The sequence below is a fragment of the Notolabrus celidotus genome, unplaced genomic scaffold (assembly GCF_009762535.1).
Source record: "Notolabrus celidotus isolate fNotCel1 unplaced genomic scaffold, fNotCel1.pri scaffold_144_arrow_ctg1, whole genome shotgun sequence".
NCBI classification, from domain to species: domain Eukaryota; kingdom Metazoa; phylum Chordata; class Actinopteri; order Labriformes; family Labridae; genus Notolabrus; species Notolabrus celidotus.
The window spans coordinates 1,275-29,231 of NW_023260021.1; the positions used below are offsets into that span (position 1 = coordinate 1,275).

General features: G+C 42.5%; 1 protein-coding gene and 1 long non-coding RNA gene across 2 annotated transcripts; one reads left to right on the forward strand and one right to left on the reverse strand.

Annotated features, from left to right (window-relative positions):
• Positions 1–27,950, reverse strand: LOC117808727. The gene is made up of 2 exons (XR_004630389.1): positions 27,524–27,950; positions 1–481 (listed from the first exon to the last, which is right to left on the reverse strand). It is a non-coding gene; the product is annotated as an uncharacterized LOC117808727 (long non-coding RNA).
• On the forward strand, positions 1,866–27,415 carry LOC117808717 (NLR family CARD domain-containing protein 3-like). The gene is made up of 12 exons (XM_034678401.1): positions 1,866–1,988; positions 3,641–3,731; positions 3,939–4,061; positions 4,166–4,238; positions 19,642–19,849; positions 20,108–21,917; positions 22,010–22,183; positions 22,282–22,455; positions 22,551–22,724; positions 23,091–23,264; positions 26,288–26,334; positions 26,459–27,415. Exons 2-12 carry the CDS (start codon positions 3,655–3,657, stop codon positions 26,989–26,991), a joined length of 3,567 nt encoding a protein of 1,188 aa, XP_034534292.1. The 5' UTR covers positions 1,866–1,988; positions 3,641–3,654; the 3' UTR covers positions 26,992–27,415.
• Positions 27,951–27,957: the final 7 nt, after the last annotated feature.

Genomic DNA, 27,957 nt, shown 5'->3' on the forward strand with positions numbered 1-27,957 from the left:
TAAATACAAACAGGAGTCTTTTATTTAAGTTTTATACCACATACATGAATTTACAATAAACAGGTTTAAATGTTCCAACATGTATAAACATATATTTAACAGTGCCTACCTGGTGTAAAATCAACAGCACACAGTCATCATGCTGCATATGCAACTACAAGGACTCATATCTGCACAACATGAAACAGAAGACCACAGTCTGTAACGTAAGAACGCAGCAACGAGCACGGCAGCCGACACATGGTAATCACGTCTTTCCAATGTGTTTGAAAATGATGTGGATGAGCAGTTTTATTCTCTGAAGACAGAAAAGAATGAAACATGGCAGAGTTCATTTTTGTAATTCATTATCCATTCATAATTCTTAATACAAGGACAGCAAACACCTAACTGATGTTGGGATTTTTAAATCATGTTTCTCCATAATGAAGGTTTTGCAGACGTTAGCTGAGCATAGGAATGACTTGTACCTACAGTATACCTACAGGATGAGAGCCCACAGCTCAGCTCTGTACAGCACAGAGTGGAGATGTGGCAGCTCATCTCAGTCAGAATCAGGTGCAAAACTGAATTCGACCTCTAGATGGAGCAGATAGTGGGGCAAATGATGTGTGATTCTTTGTGTTCACGTACTGCCACCTAGAGGCTGATTTGAAGAACTACCTGTGACTAGGAAGTTTAAGAGTGAACTCACCTTACTGTGTTGTTAAGAGGCTGTCTGTGTCCACTACTTTATTAGATAAGTGCAGTCCATAGACATTACATCAGAGAAAGGAAAGGTCATATCTTATTGTTTAACCCCGCCCCCTATCACCCAGGTTAACAGGAAGTACTCAATACTTGAAGTTTTGTAATCTAATAATAGAATAAATGAAGAGACTCTCTCTGCATCCTGACCTGAGATCATCAGGTAGACTTTAGTGTTTTAATAACCTTCACCTCTGATATTGTGATAGTGATACCTGTCAGCACTCTCACTGTCATAACACTCACGCAGCTCTGAACTCTCCTTAGAAACATTAAAGAGGAAGCTACGTTATAGCATGTCACAACCTGCCTTATCAAGAGAGAACAGGTTCTCTGAGCAGCTCCTTCAGCAGCAGACTGAGACACCCACCCTGCAAGAAGGAGCGCCACCACAGGTCAATCATCCCGTCTGCAGTCAGACTGTTGAACAGCAGCACTGAATCCTAACTCATTCAGAAGTAGCTGTGCAGATACTCTAAACATCTCTTATCACTGTGTGTTTTTAGCAACATGGTGCAGTTTTCCCTGTGCAATAACTAGCAAGTAGAAAGTGTTAATATCTATTAGATTTCATTTTATATTGTTCTCATTGTTTCACCTTTAATTGTTCTATTTTAACTTGTAAGTAAATTGTCGTGCTCTCCTGTCTCTTGTTGAAAACTGCTGGAACAAAACAAATGTCCCCAATGAGGGATCAATAAAGTCTATCTTATCTAATCTTAAACCACTTGAATGAGGGATGGATACAAACTTTAACCAGTGCAGAATTATGTTCAACTCATGAATAAGTCCAAACTTGTTTTTAAAAAGGGTTGGTGCTCTTAGAAACATTCCAGCAACAGATGACACACATACCTGTCTATTGTGTGTTTACCTGAAATGATCTCATGCAGCATCTTTTGGGTGAAACCATCTACAGGGAGAGGAGGGGTGGGTGCTTTTATGAGGTTTGGATATAAAGCTCAAATAAAGGACTTTGCTTTGACTTGAAAACTTTATTAGAGATTAGAGGATCATAATAAAAGATTGTTTTTAAATTAAAATATGATATTTTAAAAAGTCAAATTTAAACAAACGTGGAGTTGCATGGACTCACCTGCTTGAATGAGCATGATGCAGTTTCCTCATTGAAGTTGAGGAACTTATTTGATGGTATCAACATGAAATAAGGAGATCACTGGGAGAAATTACAAATCAGGAGTCCAGTGGGAGACTGCAGCCCTGATCGGGAGTGTTGGCAGGTCAGTTTGAACTCTTTTCATCCTGGTAGGAAGTTAGTTAGAGTCAACAGGAACTACAGGAAGCAATGAGTGACTCCACTGAGACTACATCCATGATTTACAGGTGTTCATGTGTTTCAGTCTAAAGTTCAGAGCTGCTCTGTTACCCTTAAAATGAGTCTTACCTTTGCTCTCATGTATTTACATTATGTACATGTGGAGTTGATTCATGATACATGTGACACTAATGTCACAGTTTATATCCAGCTGACTTCCTGGTGCAAACTATCCAAACATAAACTCACCATGAGTCATGCAGCTTGTATGTGCTGGGGTGGAGCCAAGGTCAGCCCCAGACTGATGGAAGCAAATAGTTACCAACATTAAAATGATAAAGCAAATTTGAAAACTAAATTGCATTAACAGAAATGCTTATTATTTTTCCAAATAAGGGTGCATGATGTGACTCATAACTAGAATTAATATTCAATAATCCTATTTTAATTTTAATTTTAATCTTCAACAATGCTAATTATTTTACACAATTGATATGAAAAAAGAAAATGACATTTGTTTTTTAATTTTCAAAAAATGCCATGCTAAGTTAGTATCATGATTCAAATTAAAAAGAAAATCCAAAATTATAGTGCAATATATTTGAAGTTAAAACATTTAGTTTTATAACCATAGTGAGCACTATATTGACTATTTGGGTTCAAATGTAATTTGGTGAATAGACCTTGGAAATACTCACCAGACAGAGAATCTGCCCACATTTGGCTTCTTCTGTTTAACATTATTACAGCATCATGAATCAGAATTAAAAAAAAACATGTAATGATACTGTGGAATTCATTTTCTAAACAAAGCACAAAAAGTAAAGACATTTGTGTTTTGTAATTGTTTCTTTGTTGTAACAAAGCTTCTTGGTTATAAATATCAACAGAAGAATCAGCTGTTAGGCACTGACAGAGAAGAGTTGGAACATTTTTCCTGGGTGTGACCCACAAACTCAGCTCTGCTGCTCATCCTACAAATGTGTGTTCTTTATAAATGTGGAGTCATTTAAAAAGGAAATAAACAGGCTTTCCAACAGTACAAGAAAGTAAGAAGCATTTTAAAAACAAACAAAACAATAACCAAATAAACATTCTTACTTTTTGTGCTGTGTATTATCATAACAAAAATACTAATTTACAGTATCATACTCTGCACAACATCAGTCAATCAATCTTTAATTATAGAGCGCCATATCACAACAAATGTTATCCTCAGACTCTTTCCAAACAGAGCAGGTCTAGACCGTCCTCTATGTTCTATGATTAACAAAGGCCCAACATGAAGACCAGGATCAGATCCAGTCCCATCTTACAGACAGGACTCAGTCTGATCTCATCTTAATCCACCATGAGCAGAGCACTTTGCAGCATTTAGCAAGTTACAGTGGACAAGGACAAACTTCCTTTAACAGGCAGAAACCTCCAGCAGGACCAGACTCATGTTAGACACACATCTGCTGAGACCGAGTTGGAGAGAGGGATAGAGGGAAAAAGATAGAATGAATATGTCACCACCTGGTGGTAGAATATGGAATGACACCGTGTAAGAGAGCAGTGTGTGTCCTGTTGTGTAAATCCTGATGTGTGTGTGTGTGTGTGTGTGTTTGTCTGTAGGTGGGCGCTCTGCAATGGATCAGTGTGAGGACAGAGAGGAGGGAGCTCCTCCCTCTAAAACCACTCTGTGTGGGGAACATGAAGCTCAGAGGTAAGATGAGGATCTCTACCTGTCCATGACTCTTCTCCATGTCAGAGATCAGCACTGAATCACTGCAGAGTCATTATTCATACTCACAGCTGTGTGTGTGTGTGTGTGTGAGTGTGTGTGTGTGTGTGTGTGTGTGTGTGTGTGTGTGTGTGTGTGTGTGTGTGTGTGTGTGTGTGTGTGTGTGTGTGTGTGTGTTTTTCTTTGCAGCCCAGAGCAGCAGCATGGATCACACTCTGCTGGACCTGGACCCAGCTGTGTGTCCTTAAAGAGTGACCACTCTATGTTCGAACCTATTCATTTCAAAGATGGAGAGATTTGTGATGATGAAAGGTAAGACTGTCCTGTGTTTGGAGGAGGATCCATAAGACAGACTCTATCAGATGTAACACTGTGTGTCATTACATAAAGTACATGATATTATATTTGTTCCACAGAGTTCAGAGATCAGAGGCTCCCATTGGTCAGTCTGCCCAGCAGCATCAAACACAGCTGGACTCCATATTGATGGTGAGTAAATGTACAAACACAGCTCCTCCTGAGAATCAGAGCACACACTCATTCTGTTTGGATGTTTCTGTTTCCTGATCACACTGCAAACATCATCTCTGCCTGAATTCTCTTCACACTCAGTGTTTGACTGATTGAATGAAGCCTTACATTTCTGAGCTGCACACAGTCAGAGGTCAGAGGTCATGCTGCTCTCACACAGACTCAGACTTTGGCAGCAGAGTTCCCAAAGTGAGTCCAGTTTGAGGTCTAAACAACAGAAACACTTTGCTTCATGTTAATGACAGCTGCTGCTTTCAGCTTCATTCTAATAAACACATCAGGTCTAAAGTCACTGCAGACTTTTTCTGGATGAAAGCACACCAGGAGATTTCTCCAACAGGAAGTTCATTTCAGAGAAACTTGACTTGTAGAAGACAGGACCATCCACAGACTAAGTCCTGAAGCAGCATTGTGATCCAGTCTCCATGCTGGACTCTGCAGACCAGCAGGCTCTCTGTCTGTTACAGATGATCTGATGTTCTGTTTTGTTCTCCTCCAGCTGCTCCAGGAGAACATCATCAGTTTTGTAAAGATCGAGCTGAAGAAGATCCAGAGAGCTCTGAGTCCAGATTACCCAGAATGCTTAGAGAGTCAGAGGGAGGATGAGGATGAAGAGCAGAGGAGGAGCAGAGAGGCCTTTCTGGAGATCACTCTGCACTTCCTGAGGAGAATGAAGCAGGAGGAGCTGGCTGACTGTCTGCAGAGCAGTAAGAGGATTTGAACACATTGAACATGATGGAGAGAGGAAATGGAGACAACATGGGAGAGGTTTACATTTCAAACTCTGCTGTTAATATGATGCACACATTTGGATCACATCTATGAGCTGTGAGAAACTGTTCACAGCTGATGAAGAGATTTCAGAGAGGAGGAGAATCAAATCCATCCTGATGTCTGAAAGTGTAAATTCATCAGACTGATTGTAGCTTCAGATCATTCATCACATTTCTCTTTGGTTCTTTCAGGAACTGTTGCTGCAGAGTGCAGACGTAAACTGAAGTCTGACCTGAAGGAGAAGTTCCAGTGTGTGTTTGAGGGGATCGCTAAAGCAGGAAACCCAACCCTCCTGAACCAGATCTACACAGAGCTCTACATCACAGAGGGAGGGACTGGAGGGGTCAATGATGAACATGAGGTCAGACAGATTGAAGCAGCATCCAGGACCCCACACAGACCAGAGACCACCATCAGACAAGAAGACATCTTTAAAGGCTCACCTGGAAGAGATCAACCAATCAGAGCAGTGCTGACAAAGGGAGTGGCTGGCATCGGGAAAACAGTCTTAACACAGAAGTTCACTCTGGACTGGGCTGAAGACAAAGACCACCAGGACATCCAGTTCACATTCCCCTTCACTTTCAGAGAGCTGAATGTGCTGAGAGAGAGAAAGTTCAGCTTGGTGGAACTTGTTCATCACTTCTTTACTCAGACCAGAGAAGCAGGACTCTGCAGGTTTAAAGAGTTCCAGGTTGTGTTCATCTTTGACGGTCTGGATGAGTGTCGACTTCCTCTGGACTTCCACAACAATCAGATCCTGACTGATGTTACAGAGTCCACCTCAGTGGATGTGCTGCTGACAAACCTCATCAGGGGGAACCTGCTCCCCTCTGCTCGCCTCTGGATCACCACAAGACCTGCAGCAGCCAATCAGATCCCTCCTGAGTGTGTTGACATGGTGACAGAGGTCAGAGGGTTCACTGACCCTCAGAAGGAGGAGTACTTCAGGAAGAGGTTCAGAGACCAGGAGCAGGCCAGCAGAGTCATCTCCCACATCAAGACCTCCCGAAGCCTCCACATCATGTGCCACATCCCAGTCTTCTGCTGGATCACTGCTACAGTTCTGGAGGATGTGCTGAAGACCAGAGAGGGAGGAGAGCTGCCCAGGACGCTGACTCAGATGTACATCCTCTTCCTGGTGGTCCAGTCCAAATTGAAGAAGATCAAGTACGATGGAGGAGCTGAGACTGATCCACTCTGGAGTCCAGAGAGCAGGAAGATGATCCAGTCTCTGGGAAAACTGGCTTTTGATCAGCTGCAGAAAGGAAACCTGATCTTCTATGAGTCCGACCTGACAGAGTGTGGCATCAACATCAAGGAAGCCTCAGTGTACTCAGGAGTGTTCACACAGATCTTCAGAGAGGAGAGAGGACTGTACCAGGACCAGGTGTTCTGCTTCATCCACCTGAGCGTTCAGGAGTTTCTGGCTGCTCTTCATGCCCATCTGACCTTCACCAAGTCTGGACTCAACCTGATGGAACAAAAACAACCAACGTTCCTGACCTCTAAACTCTTTAGAGACAAACCTGAACTGAAAGGTCTCCATCAGAGTGCTGTGGACCAGGCCTTACAGAGTCCAAACGGACACCTGGACTTGTTCCTGCGCTTCCTCCTGGGTCTTTCACTGCAGACCAATCAGACTCTCCTGAGAGGTCTGCTGACACAGACAGGAAGTGACTCACAGACCAATCAGGAAACAGTCCAGTACATCAAGGAGAAGATCAGTGAGGATCTGTCTGCAGAGAGAAGCATCAACCTGTTCCACTGTCTGAATGAACTGAATGACCGTTCTCTAGTGGAGGAGATCCAGGAGTCCCTGAGATCAGGACGTCTCTCCACAGAGAAACTGTCTCCTGCTCAGTGGTCAGCTCTGGTCTTCGTCTTACTGTCATCAGAGAAAGATCTGGACGTGTTTGACCTGAAGAAATACTCTGCTTCAGAGGAGACTCTTCTGAGGCTGCTGCCAGTGATCAAAGCCTCCAACAAAGCTGTGTGAGTTCATGAGTGAGACATTTTATATATAATTAATTCTGCTCATGACAACTGTGAAAGCATTTGTTTGGTCTTCTTACATTTTCATCTGCAGGCTGAGTGGATGTAACCTGTCAGAGAAAAGCTGTGCTTCTCTGGCCTCAGTCCTAAGCTCACAGTCCTCCAGTCTGAGAGAGCTGGACCTGAGTGACAACAACCTGAAGGATTCAGGAGTGAAGATTCTGTCTGCTGGGTTGGGAAGTCCACATTGTAAACTGGAAACTCTCAGGTCAGGTTTTCTGTTGATTCTCTTAGAAAGTAATATGAATATAATTATAATCAGCAGGCTGTTTTTTCTTACTCCAGTCTGTCGGGGTGTCTGATCACCGAGGAAGGCTGCGCTTCTCTGGCCTCAGCTCTGAACTCCAGCCCCTCCCACCTTAGAGAGCTGGACCTGAGCTACAACCATCTGGGAGACTCAGGTGTCAAGCTGTTGTCTTTTGGACTGAAGGATCCACACAACAGACTGGATACACTGAGGTATAACAAGACAAGAGCTCAAACACTGAATGTGTAAAAGAAAATTCTAATTTTTTTTATTTCTTTTATATCTTACTTTGCTTATTCCTTTAAGAGGAAAACATGGATTTAAAGTACCGACTGTATAACTGGGTTAAACACTGAGATCATCCAGGATCAATTTAGCTTGATCAGCCCAGATATACTGGTTTAATGACACCGCTACATTCAGGGAGACCAGCAGCAGACCTGTCAGTCACCATCAGCTTCATATACATGCTGCTACCTGCTGTTTGTCTCAGCAGGGACTCTCAGACATCATGGAGGACATGTGGAAATGATTTGAATGTTGATGATTGTTCTCCAGCTGTCTTCATCACTCTGAAACCATAAGACAGGATGTTTAGGATGAGTGATTTTTACTCCTGACACATAAAAAGAGACGACTTCTTTAAAGTGACAGAACAAAGGTTCAGCAGGAATCGTCTTTACTGATTTCAAAGAGGACATGAGAAGCAGAATCTGGACTTTATGGATCCAAAGTCCTTCAGCCATTGAAACAGCTCAAAGTAACACTTGTTACAGACTGTGTGCAGAGCTCCAAACAAGCTGAGGGACTGTTGGAGGAGATGAACTGACTTTGGTCCACTTTATGTACATCAGAACATCACTCTGACTGTGTTTCTTCCTCCAGGGTGGACCATGGTGGAGAGCAGAGGTTAAAACCTGGACCAAAGAAGTGTAAGTGTGTAATCAGTTTGACTCATGAGGACCAAACAGCAGACTGTCAGCTAACAAAGAATAAAGCCTTCAGGTGTGTCTGATGATAAACTGCTGCTGTGTTGTGTCTTTGTCTCTCCACCAGATGTCTGTGAACTCACTCTGGACTCAAACACAGCAAACAGAAAGCTCAGACTGTCTGAAGACAACAGGAAGGTGACACGTGTGGCAGAGGGTCAGTCATATCCTGATCATCCAGACAGATTTGACTCCTGGGAACAGCTGCTGTGTAGAGATGGTCTGACTGGTCGCTGTTACTGGGAGGTTGAGTGGAGAGGATGGGTTTATATATCAGTGAGTTACAGAGGAATCAGGAGGAAAGGAGAAAGTAACGACTGTGTGGTTGGATTTAATGATCAGTCCTGGAGTCTGCTCTGCTCTGATGAAGGTTACTCTGTCCGTCACAATAACAAAAGAACAGTCCTCCCTCCCTCCTTGTTATCTGTCTCTGACAGAGTAGCAGTGTATGTGGACTGTCCTGCTGGCACTCTGTCCTTCTACAGAGTCTCCTCTGACTCTCTGATCCACCTCCACACCTTCAGGACCACCTTCACTGAACCTCTGTATCCTGGGTTTAGGTTGTGGTGGCCTGGTTCCTCAGTGCGTCTGTGTTCTGTGTAGGACGGAGAGTCTCCTCCTCTCTACACAAACACAAACTGAGTATTTGACTGTTTCTGTCACATCAGCATGAACGTCTGGTATCAAAGAGCATGACTCCACGGAAAAGTGTCAGACTGAACTTTAGTTATTCACATCTCTATTGTGAAAAACATCAAGCCTCATTCATCCTTTTTTCTTCTTCAATGCAATCAAAGAAAGTTTGTGAGAACAGTCTGAATCAGATCCATTAAACTGTTCTTCACCTGCAGAGATTTTCCCCCCTGTGTTTAAACTGATGAAGCCATGTCCTCATGAGACTGCAGGGTGGTTTGCACACAAACATCCAAATCAGACAGAAGCAGAGAGGAGAGCAGCAGGGATCTGGTGATGTACTTTGACTCATGATTTTTGTTTGGACACAACAAGACAGTAAGGACACAACAAGACAGTAAGGACACAACAAGACAGTAAGGACACAACAAGACAGTAAGGTCACAACAAGACAGTAAGGGCACAACAAGACAGTAAGAACACAACAAGACAGTAAGGACACTACAAGACAGTAAGGACACATCAAGACAGTAAGGACACAACAAGACAGTAAGGACACAACAAGACAGTAAGAACACAACAAGACAGTAAGGACACTACAAGACAGTAAGGACACAACAAGACAGTAAGGACACAACAAGACAGTAAGGACACATCAAGACAGTAAGAACACAACAAGACAGTAAGGACACTACAAGACAGTAAGAACACAACAAGACAGTAAGGACACTACAAGACAGTAAGGACACAACAAGACAGTAAGGACACAACAAGACAGTAAGAACACAACAAGACAGTAAGGGTACAACAAGACAGTAAGGACACATCAAGACAGTAAGGACACAACATGACAGTAAGGACACATCAAGACAGTAAAGACACATCAAGACAGTAAGGGCACAACAAGACAGTAAGGGCACAACAAGACAGTAAGGTCACAACAAGACAGTAAGGACACAACAAGACAGTAAGGGAACAACAAGACAGTAAGGGGACAACAAGACAGTAAGGTCACAACAAGACAGTAAGGACACAACAAGACAGTAAGGACACAACAAGACAGTAAGGACACATCAAGACAGTAAGGACACAACAAGACAGTAAGGACAAAACAAGACAGTAAGGATACATCAAGACAGTAAGGACATAACAAGACAGTAAGGACACAACAAGACAGTAAGAACACAACAAGACAGTAAGGACACAACAAGACAGTAAGGACACAACAAGACAGTAAGGGCACAACAAGACAGTAAGGTCACAACAAGACAGTAAGGACACAACAAGACAGTAAGGGAACAACAAGACAGTAAGGGCACAACAAGACAGTAAGGACACAACAAGACAGTAAGGACACATCAAGACAGTAAGGACACAACAAGACAGTAAGGACACAACAAGACAGTAAGGTCACAAGACAGTAAGGACACAAGACAGTAAGGACACAACAAGACAGTAAGGACACAACAAGACAGTAAGGGCACAACAAGACAGTAAGGACACAACAAGACAGTAAGGACACAACAAGACAGTAAGGACACAACAAAACAGTAAGGACACAACAAGACAGTAAGGACACAACAAGACAGTAAGGACACAACAAGACAGTAAGGACACAACAAGACAGTAAGGACACAACAAAACAGTAAGGACACAACAAGACAGTAAGGACACAACAAGACAGTAAGGACACAACAAGACAGTAAGGACACAACAAGACAGTGAGGACACAACAAGACAGTAAGGACACAACAAGACAGTAAGAACACAACAAGACAGTAAGGACACAACAAGACAGTAAGGACACAACAAGAAAGTAAGGACACAACAAGACGGTAAGGACACAACAAGACAGTAAGGAAACAACAAGACAGTAAGGACACAACAAGACAGTAAGGACACAACAAGGCAGTAAGGACACAACAAGACAGTAAGGACACAGTAAGGACACAACAAGACAGTGAGGACACAACAAGATAGTAAGGGCACAACAAGACAGTAAGGACACAACAAGACAGTAAGTACACAACAAGACAGTAAGGACACAACAAGCTAGTAAGGACACAACAAGACAGTAAGGACACAACAAGCTAGTAAGGACACAACAAGACAGTAAGGGCACAACAAGACAGTAAGGACACAACAAGACAGTAAGGACACAACAAGCTAGTAAGGACACAACAAGACAGTAAGGGCACAACAAGACAGTAAGGACACAACAAGACAGTAAGGACACAACAAGACAGTAAGGACACAACAAGACAGTAAGGACACATCAAGACAGTAAGGACACAACAAGACAGTAAGGACACATCAAGACAGTAAGGACACAACAAGACAGTAAGGACACAACAAGACAGTAAGGACACATCAAGACAGTAAGGACACAACAAGACAGTAAGGACACAACAAGACAATAAGGACAATAAATATATAAGCCTAAACACAAAAAAGGAAATCAAAGTATATGAACTCAAGATTTGCTCCTTTTATTTTAGCTTTCTGAAGTTATGCGCTTTATTTGAACAAACACGATTTAAAAAATGTATTTATTTGATCTTATTTTGAAATGCAGCCCTACTTTTATTTTGTTAATGAGAGAACATTATATCTGCAGTCACACATTTATGTTGAAATATTGTTTTTTCAAATGTTTTGACAAGAGTTGACAGTCAGGTATTGATTACATGCTGATATATCACACTAAATAGTTACACATTATGATCTTTCTGACCTTTGCTTCAAGAAATGTTCCCTAACTGGACCTCTTTAAATTGGAGTTTAATACCCCTGGTATATAAGAAGGTATATATTCACTTACAAAGGGCAGATAGGACTGGGGTGATGTGGTCTCTGGAGTGGGAGTGAGTGAGGAGGCGTGCAGCTGAGTTTTGAATGTATTGTAATTTGTTGAGGAGGGTGTTGGGTGAACCGTTGATCTGATTCCATCTGTCTCTAAAGAAGAAGTAACTTGCACCAAACATATCCAGTCAATAATTCATTTTCTGTTCATTTGTTTCAAGTAAATGATTTTTTATTGCGCACTGTAAATGTTTCTGCGCCTCTATTAGTGGTATTACGTCACCACCCTCAGCCTGTTTCTCGCTGCCTCAGTGCGCCCCCTGTCGGCCACTTGCAGGTACTTCTGTCCTTTACTTCACAGGACTGATGGATGCACTTGTTGATGCACTAATTAAAGCACCTGACACCCAGGGGCGACGCAAGGGATTCTGGGAAGATATCTCAGTGGGCCCCATGACCACAGCCAACCCTACAGAATATAACTGCTGCTATAATACTGCTTTATTTATATTAAACACAAATATATGCTTAAAACTCTCCTGGTTAACTGACTCAAATCTAAGATACATTTATTTTTTACAATTTCTCCAAGTGTAATTGCACAATATTGACCTTCAGACTGTCCACCTCTTTAAACAAGGTTTAATATTTTAGTGTTTTGTTGTCTTATTTATGTATTTTATTTTGGTGAGTTTAATTTCCTGTGTTGAGTTTTAACATCTTATTTTACCTCCAGTGTTTCCTCAGTTAGTTCAGCAACTTCTTTTTAATTTTTCACTAATTTTGTACGTCTTTATTATTATTATTATATTTTCATATATCATGTTCTTAACCTTACATATGGATTGTGGGGTGGGTTTTGGGGTCAGGCTGGGGCTGGGATTGAGCTGGGGGGATGGGGGGGGGGGGGTCTTCTTATTTTTTTGTACTTTTAATTGATTCTATTTTATTATTTTTATGTACAGCACTTTATGTTACGATATCAATGTATGAAAAGAACTTTACAAATAAAGTCTGATTGAGAAAGTCTGAAATAATATTAATATAATGATAAAATACTGAAGACCAGCATCTGAAACCAAAAATAAATATGTGGGCTGTGCTTTTGCAAGACTTTTTAAAGTTGCAGGTAATGTTTTTCAAATGTTCAGTAGTTTCAGGTTTATGTGTAGTACCAACATTTGGACACTAGATGGCAGTGTTTGTCCCATTCAGCTGAAGGCCTCACAGGGACAAATGAGACTTCCACACTGTGGAAGTCTCATTTGTCCCTGTGAGGCCTTCAGCTGAATGCTTCAGTGTTTGTTTCACTGACCGGCCCTCAAAGAGACGCCTTCTTGCAGTGACATTATGGGAATGAATCCAAATCAAGCCGTGAACTCTCTTCATGTGTGCCTCCAGCTTTTAGTCAGTTTGGTGTGAGTGCATCTTCCTCCTGTTTGAAAGCATTCCCCTCAGTTTAGTGCTTTGTAGTTTAAAGCATGTGGTTGTCTTTATTTTACTCAAAGATATTTAGGAGACAAAACTGTTCTTCTCATTGGACGTCATGGAAGTGTTGCTGTGTAACATAAAACTAAAGGTTACTAGGATATTGCAGAAGAAGTAGAAGTGATTCTACTGGGACAATATTTGAGGGACTGAGTTGAAGTGCTGTTACAAAATCTCTACTGTGACAGGGGCAGACGCTCTCTGCAACAGCCTGAACGACCTCCATGAGAAGAATTGAGCTGCAAATGCAGAAACGATGCATCCTTTTCCCTCAGCTCACTGCAACTGTCTCACAACATGAATTAGCTTCATTTACAATTTCTGTTTGATCTGTTAGATATATTTCAGAACAGCCAGTATGAACCCAATCAGAAAAATATAAATACTGTCACACAACATCTTCAAAACATATTCATTCTGCAAAATGAATCTAAAGTGAAGAAAACTGGTAGAAACAAGTAAAGACAGAAACAGTGAACATTTCCCTGTGACTGAGAGAAGGCCTTGTTCCTCCCATATTTAACCACCCAACCACAGTTACTCAGTCCATGGTGCATGTCCAAGCAGCGTGCTACTATAGCTGAGTGATTATTGCATTTTTAAATATTATTTTATTTTTAATGAACATTCTCAAAACTTCGATTTAACATTTTCTGCCATGTAGATAATGACACAGAGTATTTTTGTGCACCTTTAACCCTGTATTGAATGTACATATGTTTACATGGTTCCACTTACCTGTTGTAGCTGTAGACTGTAAATAGCTTAATGATTAACTAGCTAGCTAGCTAACAACTCAAAAACACCAGTCAACAGACAAAACACAGTTAACTTAAAGGTGTGCAATAATCCCTTAGATCCCACGGGTCAGTTAGAATGATCCACTGCAGAATGACTGTTTTCTAGTTCAGTGAAAATCATGAACAGATAAAAGACAGTTTAATATCCTCCCGGCTCTTCTACTCAACGTAGCGTTTCTATTCCTGAAACACCTAGGACTGCAGAAAAAATAATCGGTGTGGACCTGGCCCCCATCCAGGACTTGTACCGGTCCCGGGCCAGGAAACGGGCAGGTAGCATCACCGCTGACCCCTCACACCCTGGACACAGATTCTTCAAACTCCTCCCCTCCGGCAGGCGCTACAGATCACTGTGCGCCAAAACAACCCGCCATAAGAACAGTTTCTTCCCCCAGGCTGTCACTCTGATGAACACTAAACCATAACAGTGTCAGACCTGTTGGATCAATACTCTCTGTAAATATACAATGCAACAATTCTCCAAGCAGAATTCCATATTTCTATTTTTTGTATTATTTAACTACTATTGTTTTAATGTTAAAACTACCTCTGCTACTCACCACTGCACTTTATCATATTATTTTAGCCTGTACATATTAGTCATGCCTATTTGTTGTTCTTTTGTATTTATAGCTGATGTTATTGTTATTATTATATTTTTATTTGTATGTCTTATTCTTATGCCTTGTACAAAGAGAGCACAGTTTACCAAAGTCAAATTCCTTGTGTGTTCAAGCATACCTGGCCAATAAAGCTGATTCTGATTCTGACCTACGCAAGAACAGCAGCTGTCAATCAAAGTCAAACAGGAAGTATAACACAGTTTTTTTTTTTACCTCTAATAACTAAGGAAAAAGAAACTTTCAGAAAAAAGAGGCCTTGAACAGAAAGCAGTCAAATAATAACTACATATCACCACAGCACAAAGAAATGAGACACATATGTAGGTCGTGTATTTATTCTTTAAAGTTTGACCAGGTGACAGAGTTTCTGACCTTTACTACAGCCAGTCACCAGGGGGCGCTGTGTTTGTGGCAGCACTCGGTCTCATTAACTACAATGGCAGAAAATATTAAATCAGAGTTTTGAGGATGTTCATTTACAATAAAATGACATATTTAAAAATAAAATATTTACAGTGTAACTGGTTGTGTTTATCTGCTGGACTATGGAGAGGTGTCTCTGTGTCCTGGTGTTTATGATGGAGGAAGGATGGCACTACCTCAGAGAAGCTGCTCTCTCTCTGGTTCTATATTATTATATATTATATTATCTTTGTGCTTTTAGGGACCGTAACCCATCCTTGGTGAATTCCCCCCTCAGAAGGTAAGATGTAATGTCAGTGTTTTGTACTCACCTTACTGTGTTGTTAAGAGGCTGTCTGTGTCCACTACTTTATTAGATAAGTGCAGTCCATAGACATTACATCAGAGAAAGGAAAGGTCATATCTTATTGTTTAACCCCGCCCCCTATCACCCAGGTTAACAGGAAGTACTCAATACTTGAAGTCAGTTGTAGATAAAGTACCTTTAACTTTGTCTGGAGTAGATTCACAGATCAGAACTTTTACTTCTACTCCAGTAACACGTCATCAGAGTCACTGCTCCTTTATTTGAGTATTTCAGAACTCTTTTCATCCCTGGCAGGAACTTAGTTTGAGTCAACAGCAACTACAGAAATTAATTGGTGACCACGCCCATGTTTAATAAGTATAAACTGTACCTTGTCACTTTTATGATCCGTCTCACAAGGTTTGATTCTGTTAATGTTTGACTGCAGTCATTCAGGTGTGTCAGTCTAAAGTTCAGAGCGGCTCTGTTATCCTTAAAGAACACTTCAGTGTGAAGGTGAACACAGAGAGTTTAGACTTCATGTGAAGAATGCTGAAAACCTCCTTCTGTCAGTTCCATGTTTGTTCTCTCTCTGCTTGGTTTCCTGTTTGAAGCTGCTGATTCATTTCACCATCAGAAGGTAACCTAACACACACTGTTCATCATGTTTGTGTGAGTCTGTTTAACTGACCTGAGAACAGTACAGATGGTGGTAGAGATGTGATGTGTTGTTTGTGGCTGCATTGGTAGATACGTCTTATGTAAAAGTAAATTTAACAGATTTGATGTGAACAAATATTGTTTCAGTCATCTAGAGGTGAAGTTGTCATGCTCAACGTTGTCTCTGAAAAGTCAGTGTGACAACACTGATGAATATTACAGCACAGTGACCTCCAGCTCTCAGCAGACAGTAAATATTTCACTCTAACTGTGTGAGGCTGTTAGCACCAGAGTTTGTGAATCAGGTGTTATTTGTAATGAGGCTCATTTGAATAGAAAAGGGTCTGATTTGATCTAAATGAATGCATAACAGCTCATTTAAATGTATTCAAACAACATGGCTGCACAGAGACGCCATTCTCTCCACGGTGCAGTTTGTTCAGCGTTTAACTCTTTGTGTGTTTTTATGGAGCGCTGTTTGTAAAGTTGTTCACACTGAAATCAACAACATTTCTCCACATTTAGCTCTAACATGTCTTTAAAATGTGGTGTGAATTTTTCAAAGTCACATTTTTTAGAGCAATATATACATATAATTTTTTTAAGTTATATTTTTTGGGGCATTTTTGCCTTAAATGGACGGGACAGTTATAGAGAGACAGGAAATGTGGGGAGTAGAGTGTAGGGGAGGACCTGCAGTAAATGATCTACGCTGGAATTGAACCTGCAACCTCTGCAACGAGGGCTATAGCCTCTGTACATGGGGTGCACGCTTAGATCACTAGACCAACGGCCCCCCTTTTAGAGCAATATTTGACAAAAAGGCAAAACATTTCTTACAGTGAAGATCAAACTGTTCAAACCTGCAGAAGTCATATTAACAACATTTGTTAGCTCATGAGGCTATGACAGCAGAACAGTTAAATCAATATTTATATCTAACAGGATCCAACACAACACTGACTGACCTTCACATAAATACCAACACTCTTTATTAACAGGTTGTACAACGATTGATTCAAACTCTTCTTTATTTTTTATCTGATTAAGTCAGAAAAAATGGATTTTTTCTCAACTTTCCAGGCAGTTTTATTACTGTATGGGTTTAATAACAGTATCAAATGTCAATCATTTGACCTCTGATAAACTGAGCACATTAAACAACCAGTGGGATTATCTGGACTCATCTCTGATATCCCCTGTTATATGGAACTTAATCGTCACTAGGGCTCACTCCAAATAATGGTTGGTTTTGAGGAACACCAACTTGAAGTTGCCGTATCACACCGGCCCTATCCAGATCAGTCAAAGTGGCATGCCGATTCTTGGATCAGATACCTACTGACCTTTGTAAAAGGGTCCATGCTTGCTCACCTGGGGGTACCAGAAGCTCAAAAAAAGAGTACATAGCAACAGCAGAATAAGCTGTTTGGCCAAGTTTTCATAGGTGCAACACACAAACCCAGCTCTGCTGCCCATCCCACAAATGCAAATTCCTTACAAATGTGACGTCATTTAAAAGGGAAATAAACAGACGTTCCAACAGTATAAGAATTATTGCCAAGAAGCATTTCTACAACAAAGAAACAATCTACTAAACACACACGACTCACTCTAAAGACTCACAGCTGACCCATCATCCTAACGACTGTCAGGAACTAGACTAACGACCCTACTTAGGACCCATTGTGACTCCTGGACACACCCAAGACTGGTAGTGGCTTATATTTTCTAGTTCTTCCCCAGTCTGGTCTGAACTGAAAAAGCCTTTCAGAGGAGAGGTGAAACGTCTTCAAGAATTTCTACCAGTCCAGTTGCCTTACAGATCAAGCTTTGAATTAACAAACACACAGTTCCTTACTTTTTGTTCTATGTGTAGTACCATAATAAAAATTAAAAATTTGCAGTATCATACTTAACAGAACATCAATCAATCATTCTTTATTTACATTGCACCAGATCACAACACATTTTATCTGAGCATTTTGCAGCATTTAGCAAGTTACAGTGGAAAGAACAAACTTCCTTTAACAGGCAGAAACCTCCAGCAGGACCAGACTCAGTCCTGTTGTAATGAATGAGCATGTTGTTGTGTTTGTGTGTAGGTGGGCGCTCTGCAATGGATCGGTGTGAGGACAGAGAGGAGGGAGCTCCTCCCTCTAAAACCACTCTGTGTGGGGAACATGAAGCTCAGAGGTAAGATGAGGATCTCTACCTGTCCATGACTCTTCTCCATGTCAGAGATCAGCACTGAATCACTGCAGAGTCATTATTCATACTCACAGCTGCGTGTGTGTGTGTGTGTGTGTGTGTGTGTGTGTTGTGTGTGTGTGTGTGTGTGTGTGTGTGTGTGTGTGTTGTGTGTTTGTGTTTGTGTGTGTGTGTGTGTGTGTGTGTGTGTGTGTGTGTGTGTTTGTGTGTGTGTGTGTGTGTGTGTGTGTGTGTGTGTGTGTGTGTGTGTGTGTGTGTGTATATGTGTGTGTGTGTTGCAGCCCAGAGCAGCATGGAACAGACTCTCCTGGACCTGGATCCAGCTGTGTGTCTTTAAAGAGTGACAACTCTATGGACAGACATATTGTTTTTAAGGATGGACGTCAGTCTGATCATCTAAGGTAATAATCGATCAGTTTAAAAAAAAAAAGAGAATTAAACATTAGAAAAGTTTGTAGTAATTTCATCAGCTCTCAAACCTGGAAGATATTCAGAGTTCATGTTTGTTCATCAGTGTTTGTGATTCTGTCAGAGTTCAACATCAGAGACCAGACTCTCCTGGACCTGGACCCAGCTGTGTGTCCTTAAAGAGTGACGACTCTAAGGATCTACTATTTGAGTTCAAAGATGGAGAGATTTGTGATGATGAAAGGTAAGACTGTCCTGTGTTTGGAGGAGGATCCATAAGACAGACTCTATCAGATGTAACACTGTGTGTCATTACATAAAGTACATGATATTATATTTATTCCACAGAGTTCAGAGATCAGAGGCTCCCATTGGTCAGTCTGCCCAGCTGCATCAAACACAGCTGGACTCCATATTGATGGTGAGTAAATGTACAAACACAGCTCCTCCTGAGAATCAGAGCACACACTCATTCTGTTTGGATGTTTCTGTTTCCTGATCACACTGCAAACATCATCTCTGCCTGAATTCTCTTCACACTCAGTGTTTGACTGATTGAATGAAGCCTTACATTTCTGAGCTGCACACAGTCAGAGGTCAGAGGTCATGCTGCTCTCACACAGACTCAGACTTTGGCAGCAGAGTTCCCAAAGTGAGTCCAGTTTGAGGTCTAAACAACAGAAACACTTTGCTTCATGTTAATGACAGCTGCTGCTTTCAGCTTCATTCTAATAAACACATCAGGTCTAAAGTCACTGCAGACTTTTTCTGGATGAAAGCACACCAGGAGATTTCTCCAACAGGAAGTTCATTTCAGAGAAACTTGACTTGTAGAAGACAGGACCATCCACAGACTAAGTCCTGAAGCAGCAGTGTGATCCAGTCTCCATGCTGGACTCTGCAGACCAGCAGGCTCTCTGTCTGTCACAGATGATCTGATGTTCGGTTTTGTTCTCCTCCAGCTGCTCCAGGAGAACATCATCAGTTTTGTAAAGACCGAGCTGAAGAAGATCCAGAGAGTTCTGAGTCCAGATTACCAAGGATGCTATAAGAGTCAGAGGGATGATGAGGATGAAGAGCAGAGGAGGAGCAGAGAGGCCTTTCTGGAGATCACTCTGCACTTCCTGAGGAGAATGAAGCAGGAGGAGCTGGCTGACTGTCTGCAGAGCAGTAAGAGGATTTGAACACATTGAACATGATGGAGAGAGGAAATGGAGACAACATGGGAGAGGTTTACATTTCAAACTCTGCTGTTAATATGATGCACACATTTGGATCACATCTATGAGCTGTGAGAAACTGTTCACAGCTGATGAAGAGATTTCAGAGAGGAGGAAAATCAAATCCATCCTGATGTCTGAAAGTGTAAATTCATCAGACTGATTGTAGCTTCAGATCATTCATCACATTTCTCTTTGGTTCTTTCAGGAACTGGTCCTGCTGCAGAGTGCAGACGTAAACTGAAGTCTGACCTGAAGGAGAAGTTCCAGTGTGTGTTTGAGGGGATCGCTAAAGCAGGAAACCCAACCCTCCTGAACCAGATCTACACAGAGCTCTACATCACAGAGGGAGGGACTGGAGGGGTCAATGATGAACATGAGGTCAGACAGATTGAAGCAGCATCCAGGACCCCACACAGACCAGAGACCACCATCAGACAAGAAGACATCTTTAAAGGCTCACCTGGAAGAGATCAACCAATCAGAGCAGTGCTGACAAAGGGAGTGGCTGGCATCGGGAAAACAGTCTTAACACAGAAGTTCACTCTGGACTGGGCTGAAGACAAAGACCACCAGGACATCCAGTTCACATTCCCCTTCACTTTCAGAGAGCTGAATGTGCTGAGAGAGAGAAAGTTCAGCTTGGTGGAACTTGTTCATCACTTCTTTACTCAGACCAGAGAAGCAGGACTCTGCAGGTTTAAAGAGTTCCAGGTTGTGTTCATCTTTGACGGTCTGGATGAGTGTCGCCTTCCTCTGGACTTCAGCAATAATCAGATCCTGACTGATGCTACAGAGTCCACCTCAGTGGATGTGCTGCTGACAAACCTCATCAGGGGGAACCTGCTCCCCTCTGCTCGCCTCTGGATCACCACACGACCTGCAGCAGCCAATCAGATCCCTCCTGAGTGTGTTGACATGGTGACAGAGGTCAGAGGGTTCACTGATCCTCAGAAGGATGAGTACTTCAGGAAGAGGTTCAGAGACCAGGAGCAGGCCAACAGAATCATCTCCCACATCAAGACCTCCCGAAGCCTCCACATCATGTGCCACATCCCGGTCTTCTGCTGGATCACTGCTACAGTTCTGGAGGATGTGCTGAAGACCAGAGAGGGAGGAGAGCTGCCCAGGACCCTGACTCAGATGTACATCCACTTCCTGGTGGTCCAGTCCAAACTGAAGAGCATCAAGTATGATGGAGGAGCTGAGACTGATCCACTCTGGAGTCCAGAGAGCAGGAAGATGATCCAGTCTCTGGGAAAACTGGCTTTTGATCAGCTGCAGAAAGGAAACCTGATCTTCTATGAGTCCGACCTGACAGAGTGTGGCATCAAGATCAAGGAAGCCTCAGTGTACTCAGGAGTGTTCACACAGATCTTCAGAGAGGAGAGAGGACTGTACCAGGACCAGGTGTTCTGCTTCATCCACCTGAGCGTTCAGGAGTTTCTGGCTGCTCTTCATGTCCATCTGACCTTCACCAACTCTGGACTCAACCTGATGGAAGAAGAAGAACAACCAACGTCCCTGATCTCTAAACTCTTCAGAGACAAACATAAAAGGAAAGGTCTCCATCAGAGTGCTGTGGACCAGGCCTTACAGAGTCTAAATGGACACCTGGACTTGTTCCTGCGCTTCCTCCTGGGACTTTCACTGCAGACCAATCAGACTCTCCTGAGAGGTCTGCTGACACAGACAGGAAGTAGCTCACAGACCAATCAGAAAACAGTCCAGTACATCAAGAAGAAGATCAGTAAGGATCTGTCTGCAGAGAGAAGCATCAACCTGTTCCACTGTCTGAATGAACTGAATGATCGTTCTCTAGTGGAGGAGATCCAGGAGTCCCTGAGATCAGGACGTCTCTCCACAAAGAAACTGTCTCCTGCTCAGTGGTCAGCTCTGGTCTTCATCTTACTGTCCTCAGAGAAAGATCTGGACGTGTTTGACCTGAAGAAATACTCTGCTTCAGAGGAGGCTCTTCTGAGGCTGCTGCCAGTGATCAAAGCCTCCAACAAAGCTGTGTGAGTTCATGAGTGACATTTTATATATAATTAATTCTGCTCATGATAACTGTGAAAGCATTTGTTTGGTCTTCTTACATTTTCCTCTGCAGGCTGAGTGGATGTAACCTGTCAGAGAGAAGCTGTGAAGCTCTGTCCTCAGTCCTCAGCTCACAGTCCTCCAGTCTGAGAGAACTGGACCTGAGTAACAACAACCTGCAGGATTCAGGAGTGTCACTTCTGTCTTCTGGATTAGAAAGTCAACACTGGAAACTGAAAACTCTTAGGTCAGGTTTTCTATTGATGCTGCTGGACAGTAATATTTATAAGTATAATTATAATCAGCAGACTTTTGCTCATTTATTTATTTTTATTCTCTCTCCAGACTGTCAGGGTGTCTGATCACAGAGGAAGGCTGCGCTTCTCTGGTCTCAGCTTTGAGCTCTAACCCCTCCCACCTTAGAGAGCTGGACCTGAGTAACAACAACTTGCAGGATTCTGGAGTGAAGATTCTGTCTGATGGATTGGGAAGTCCACACTGTAAACTGGAAACTCTTAGGTCAGGTTTTCTATTGATGCTGCTGGACAGTAATCTTTGAGAGTATATTTAGAATTGATAGACTTTTGCTTATCTGTAATGTTTTCCAACTCCAGTTTGACAGGGTGTCTGATCACAGAGAAAGGCTGCACTTCTCTGGCCTCTACTCTGAGCTCTAACCCCTCCCACCTTAGAGAGCTGGACCTGAGTAACAACAACCTGCAGGATTCTGGAGTGAAGATTCTGTCTGATGGATTGGGAAGTCCGCACTGTAAACTGGAAACTCTCAGGTCAGGTTTTTTGTTTATTCTACTGGACAGAATTCTTTGAGAGTATATTTAGAATTGATAGACTTTTGCTTAATTGTACTGTTTTCCAACTCCAGTCTGACAGGGTGTCTGATCACAGAGAAAGGCTGTGCTTCTCTGGCCTCTACTCTGAGCTCCAACCATTTCCACCTTAGAGAGCTGGACCTGAGTAACAACAACCTGAAGGATTCAGGAGTGAATCTTCTGTCTGCTGGATTCAAAAGTCCACACTGTAAACTGGAAACTCTTAGGTCAGGTTTTCTATTGATGCTGCTGGACAGTAATATTTATAAGTCTAATTATAATCAGCAGACTTTTGCTTAGTTTAGATTTGTTCTCTCTCTCCAGACTGTCAGGGTGTCTGATCACCGAGGAAGGCTGCGCTTCTCTGGCCTCGGCTCTGAGCTCCAACCCCTCCCACCTTAGAGAGCTGGACCTGAGCTACAACCATCCAGGAGACTCAGGTGTCGAGCAGCTCTCAGCTCGACTGAAGGATCCAGACAGCAGACTGGATACACTGAGGTATAACATGACAAGAGCTCAAACACTGAATGTGTAAAAGAAAACATTTCACATTAAAAGCATCTTACTTTGATTATTCCTTTGAGAGGAGTGATTGGGACTGAATCAGGCACTCACTCACTAAATGTCAATAAACTGATAAGCTTTCATTATCAGCTGACTGATCAGGTGAACGACAGCTGTCCTGTCTTCTTAAAGTGAAATCTGACAGTTTCTACGTTTAGAGAGAATCATGACGCAGACTGTTTCCCCCTGTGCTGTGCGTCTTTAAAGATGGCGTGATGACTTCCTGTGACAGGCTGAGTTCTTATCTGAGGGGCTCAGTGTTAGCTTGGTCTCTACCTGCAGCAGGTGTGCTTCATGAACCAGCTCTCCTCACCTCCATGCATCTGTCTCATCTTCATTGAGGATTTTTACCCCCGGTGTGCGTTAGTGACAAAGACACAACCGGGGGACGTCTGTTTAATATTTGATGTTTGACGTTGTTGCCGTGGTTACCGTAAAAAGCTCGGCGTCTACAGCTTGATTTAATCCAGTTTGGTGAAACATCAGACACATTTAGTAAGTTTGGATCAACTCCTCGTCATCAAAGATGAAGATGCATTTCAGAGTGAACTGACTGTCTGTCCAGAGCACCTGTCACTGCAGGTGCATTCAGGGACCGTCGTAAATGTGCAATACAGTCCTTTCATGGCATTTTACTGTGAGTCAAGAGAATCAAAATACAGTCACAGTGGTCACATCAAGAATGCGAGAGGCCACATCATCCTGTTGTTATCAAACAAGGTTGAGCTTACGGACATTAAATGGGGAAGCCAGTTTTGCTAAAGGGGCAGAGCTAACTTCCTACTACAACCCATAGCTGGATTCAAGGGACAAAGTTTTTCACAACTCAGCAGATAATCCTCCTCACTCTCTGTCCTCACTCTCTGTCCTCACTCTCTGTCTGTCCTCACTCTCTGTCTGTCCTCACTCTCTGTCCTCACTCTCTGTCCTCACTCTCTGTCCTCACTCTCTGTCCTCGCTCTCTGTCCTCACTCTCTGTCCTCGCTCTCTGTCCTCACTCTCTGTCCTCACTCTCTGTCCTCGCTCTCTGTCCTCACTCTCTGTCCTCGCTCTCTGTCCTCACTCTCTGTCCTCCCTCTCTGTCATCACTCTCTGTCCTCTCTCTGTCCTCACTCTCTGTCCTCACTCTCTGTCCTCACTCTCTGTCCTCACTCTCTTTCCTCACTCTCTGTCCTCACTCTCTGTCCTCACTCTCTGTCCTCACAGTGAGCTCCTGTTTGTTCCTGATCCCATAAAAACAGGTAGAGTCACAGAGTTTGGGGAAGCTGCACAGAGATAGAATCAAAGTGTCCCATATATTCCAGATGAATGAATCTCTGCTGGTCCATATGTCACACCACATGTCACCGGGTGATCTGCATGCTTGTTGGCTATCGTGCTGTGATAGAGTTGCTGGAGTTCAGATATTTAAACATTGCCGGACCACTACTCGCGTCTATTCTCATCTTTACATGTAGTTCATTTTCGTGAATGATCTTATTTGTGTTTGGTGTGAACACCCTATTAGAGACAGTGTTTCCTAATAATATCAATATCATCTAAAATCATAGAATCATTTTCTTTCTGAAAATATATCAGTCCACATTTTACAGTTTGCTTACAATCTAAGTTCTCCTCTTTACAACAACTTTTGTTGTCCTGAACTGCAGAAGTTTGTTCCGCTGCCTCTCGTCTCATAGGAGGAAGTAATTCTGATATTTTGTACGGCAGGAGTTGGATATGAAAATCCATTTTTAAATGTTCTTGTTCCTCCATGTGCATTTTAAAGATTAAGTTTAATGTGTAGTTTAATTATGAAACCAAATCCAAATTCAAATCTCTAACAGATCAGATATTTTATTCAACCATAGAGGAAACCATCAACACTCCTGGCTGACATGAAAAAGTATTTTATTCTTGATTTGATTGTCTCTTTGTTTGGTGAGCCATCAAACAAACCCTCTGAGCTACAGAGAAACACCTCCTTCATATATTAACCATTGTGCAGTGAGCAATGCTTTGTTGGCTGGACTTGGTAGGTTGAGGCTGTAAGCTTGGTTCCCAAACCTCCACACAGCATGTTTGATGGATTCAGTCCCATCTTCATCCTCAGAGGAATTAGCTTGCTTAGTCTCAAAGTGGCGTTTAACACCAGACGTTCATCAAATAACATTTTGAAGACATAAAGTACACACAGCACAGTCCTTCTGAAACACACACACACTCTTCTGTCCACAGGGGTCTGTTCAGAGTCTGTTCTGAAAAAGAAGAGGACAGATTGAAGTGAATCTCAGCATGAACAGAACTAAGTTACAGATGTTAGAAACATGGATTGCATGGCTGCATAACTGGTTAAACACTGAGATCAAACAGTATTCATTGAGCTTGATCAGCCCAGATATACTGGTTTACTGACACAGCTCCATTCAGGGAGACCAGCAGCAGACCTGTCAGTCCTGTGTCATCAAGGTAAATACAGCTGATCTCTTCTCTGCTGGCTTTTCCTCTGGCTGACTCTGAAGGATCCAAAGAAGAGCCTGACACAGTCACGAGTTCATATGAGAGGTTTAATTTCATCTTCATTCATATTTAGAAGAAGAGAGCCCACTCTTTCATATCTCTATCTGCAGACACTGTTTAGATTGAAAGTCTATTTAGAATGAGCTTTTTATCCTGCAGAGTGAACACAAGCCCTAAAAGAAGAAATGAGTCTCTTTTTAAAGGAGGAAAATAAAGTCTCCATGTTGGAGGACAGAGCAACAGCCAGCCTTTGCTTTTTGAATCTTTGACTTCTTCTTTTTCTCCGAGTATCTCAACACTGTCAGAAAAAGAGACAGAGTGATGGAGACAGCTGGCTCAGAGGAGTTTCAGCCTGTTTCTCTGTCACAGGGACAAACTGAGGAACACTGCTTCATGTTGAACAGCAGGTAGGACTCATGTTGGACTGAACATCACTCTGACTGTGTTTCTTCCTCCAGGGTGGACCATGGTGGAGAGCAGAGCTTAAAACCTGGAGTGAAGAAGTGTAAGTGTGGAATCAGTTTGACTCATGAGGACCAAACAGCAGACTGTCAGCTAACAAAGAATAAAGCCTTCAGGTGTGTCTGATGATAAACTGCTGCTGTGTTGTGTCTTTGTCTCTCCATCAGATGTCTGTGAACTCACTCTGGACTCAAACACAGCATACAAATACCTCAGACTGTCTGAAGACAACAGGGAGGTGACACATGTGGGAGAGGATCAGTCATATCCTGATCATCCAGACAGATTTGACTCCTGGACTCAGCTGCTGTGTAGAGATGGTCTGACTGGTCGCTGTTACTGGGAGGTCGAGTGGAGAGGATGGGTTGATATATCAGTGACTTACAGAGGAATCAGCAGGAAAGCACGCAGTAACAACTGTCAGTTTGGATTTAATGATCAGTCCTGGAGTCTGATCTGCTCTGATGAAGGTTACTCTGTCCTTCACAATAACATAAGAACAGTCCTCCCTCTCTCCTCGTCCTCTGTCTCTCACAGAGTAGCAGTGTATGTGGACTGTCCTGCTGGCACTCTGTCCTTCTACAGAGTCTCCTCTGACTCACTGATCCACCTCCACACTTTCAGGACCACCTTCACTGAACCTCTGTATCCTGGGATTTGGTTGTGGTCTGGTTCCTCAGTGCGTCTGTGTTCTGTGTAGGACGGAGAGTCTCTTCCTCTCTACACAAACACAAACTGAGTATTTGACTGTTTCTGTCACATCAGCATGAACGTCTGTTATCAAAGAGCATGACTCCACGGAAAAGTGTCAGACTGAACTTTAGTTATTCACATCTCTATTGTGAAAAACATCAAGCCTCATTCATCCTTTTTTCTTCTTCAATGTAATCAAAGAAAGTTTGTGAGAACAGTCTGAATCAGATCCATTAAACTGTTCTTCACCTGCAGAGATTTTCCCCCCTGTGTTTAAACTGATGAAGCCATGTCCTCATGAGACTGCAGGGTGGTTTGCACACAAACATCCAAATCAGACAGAAGCTGAGAGGAGAGCAGCAGGGATCTGGTGATGTACTTTGACTAATGATTTTTGTTTGATGGAAATAAAAACACTTATTTGGACGACACTGTTGTGTGGTGTGCTGACAGCATATAACCAGATGTTTACAGCTGTACTTACCTCTAACCAAACAGCATCAGTCCATCAGAGATTAGACAGTATACCTACAGTATACCTACAGGATGAGAGCCCACAGCTCAGCTCTGTACAGCACAGAGTGGAGATGTGGCAGCTCATCTCAGTCAGAATCAGGTGCAAAACTGAATTCGACCTCTAGATGGAGCAGATAGTGGGGCAAATGATGTGTGATTCTTTGTGTTCACGTACTGCCACCTAGAGGCTGATTTGAAGAACTACCTGTGACTAGGAAGTTTAAGAGTGAACTCACCTTACTGTGTTGTTAAGAGGCTGTCTGTGTCCACTACTTTATTAGATAAGTGCAGTCCATAGACATTACATCAGAGAAAGGAAAGGTCATATCTTATTGTTTAACCCCGCCCCCTATCACCCAGGTTAACAGGAAGTACTCAATACTTGAAGTTTTGTAATCTAATAATAGAATAAATGAAGAGACTCTCTCTGCATCCTGACCTGAGATCATCAGGTAGA

Bases quoted from the DNA above. Each gene is read 5' to 3' on its own strand.
- LOC117808717 (XM_034678401.1), top strand. From the start codon at position 3,655: ATGGATCAGTGTGAGGACAGAGAGGAGGGAGCTCCTCCCTCTAAAACC. The intron at 21,918-22,009 runs GTGAGTTCATGA...TTTCCTCTGCAG, and splicing joins AAAGCCTCCAACAAAGCTGT to GCTGAGTGGATGTAACCTGT. The intron at 22,456-22,550 runs GTCAGGTTTTCT...TTCCAACTCCAG, and splicing joins TGTAAACTGGAAACTCTTAG to TTTGACAGGGTGTCTGATCA.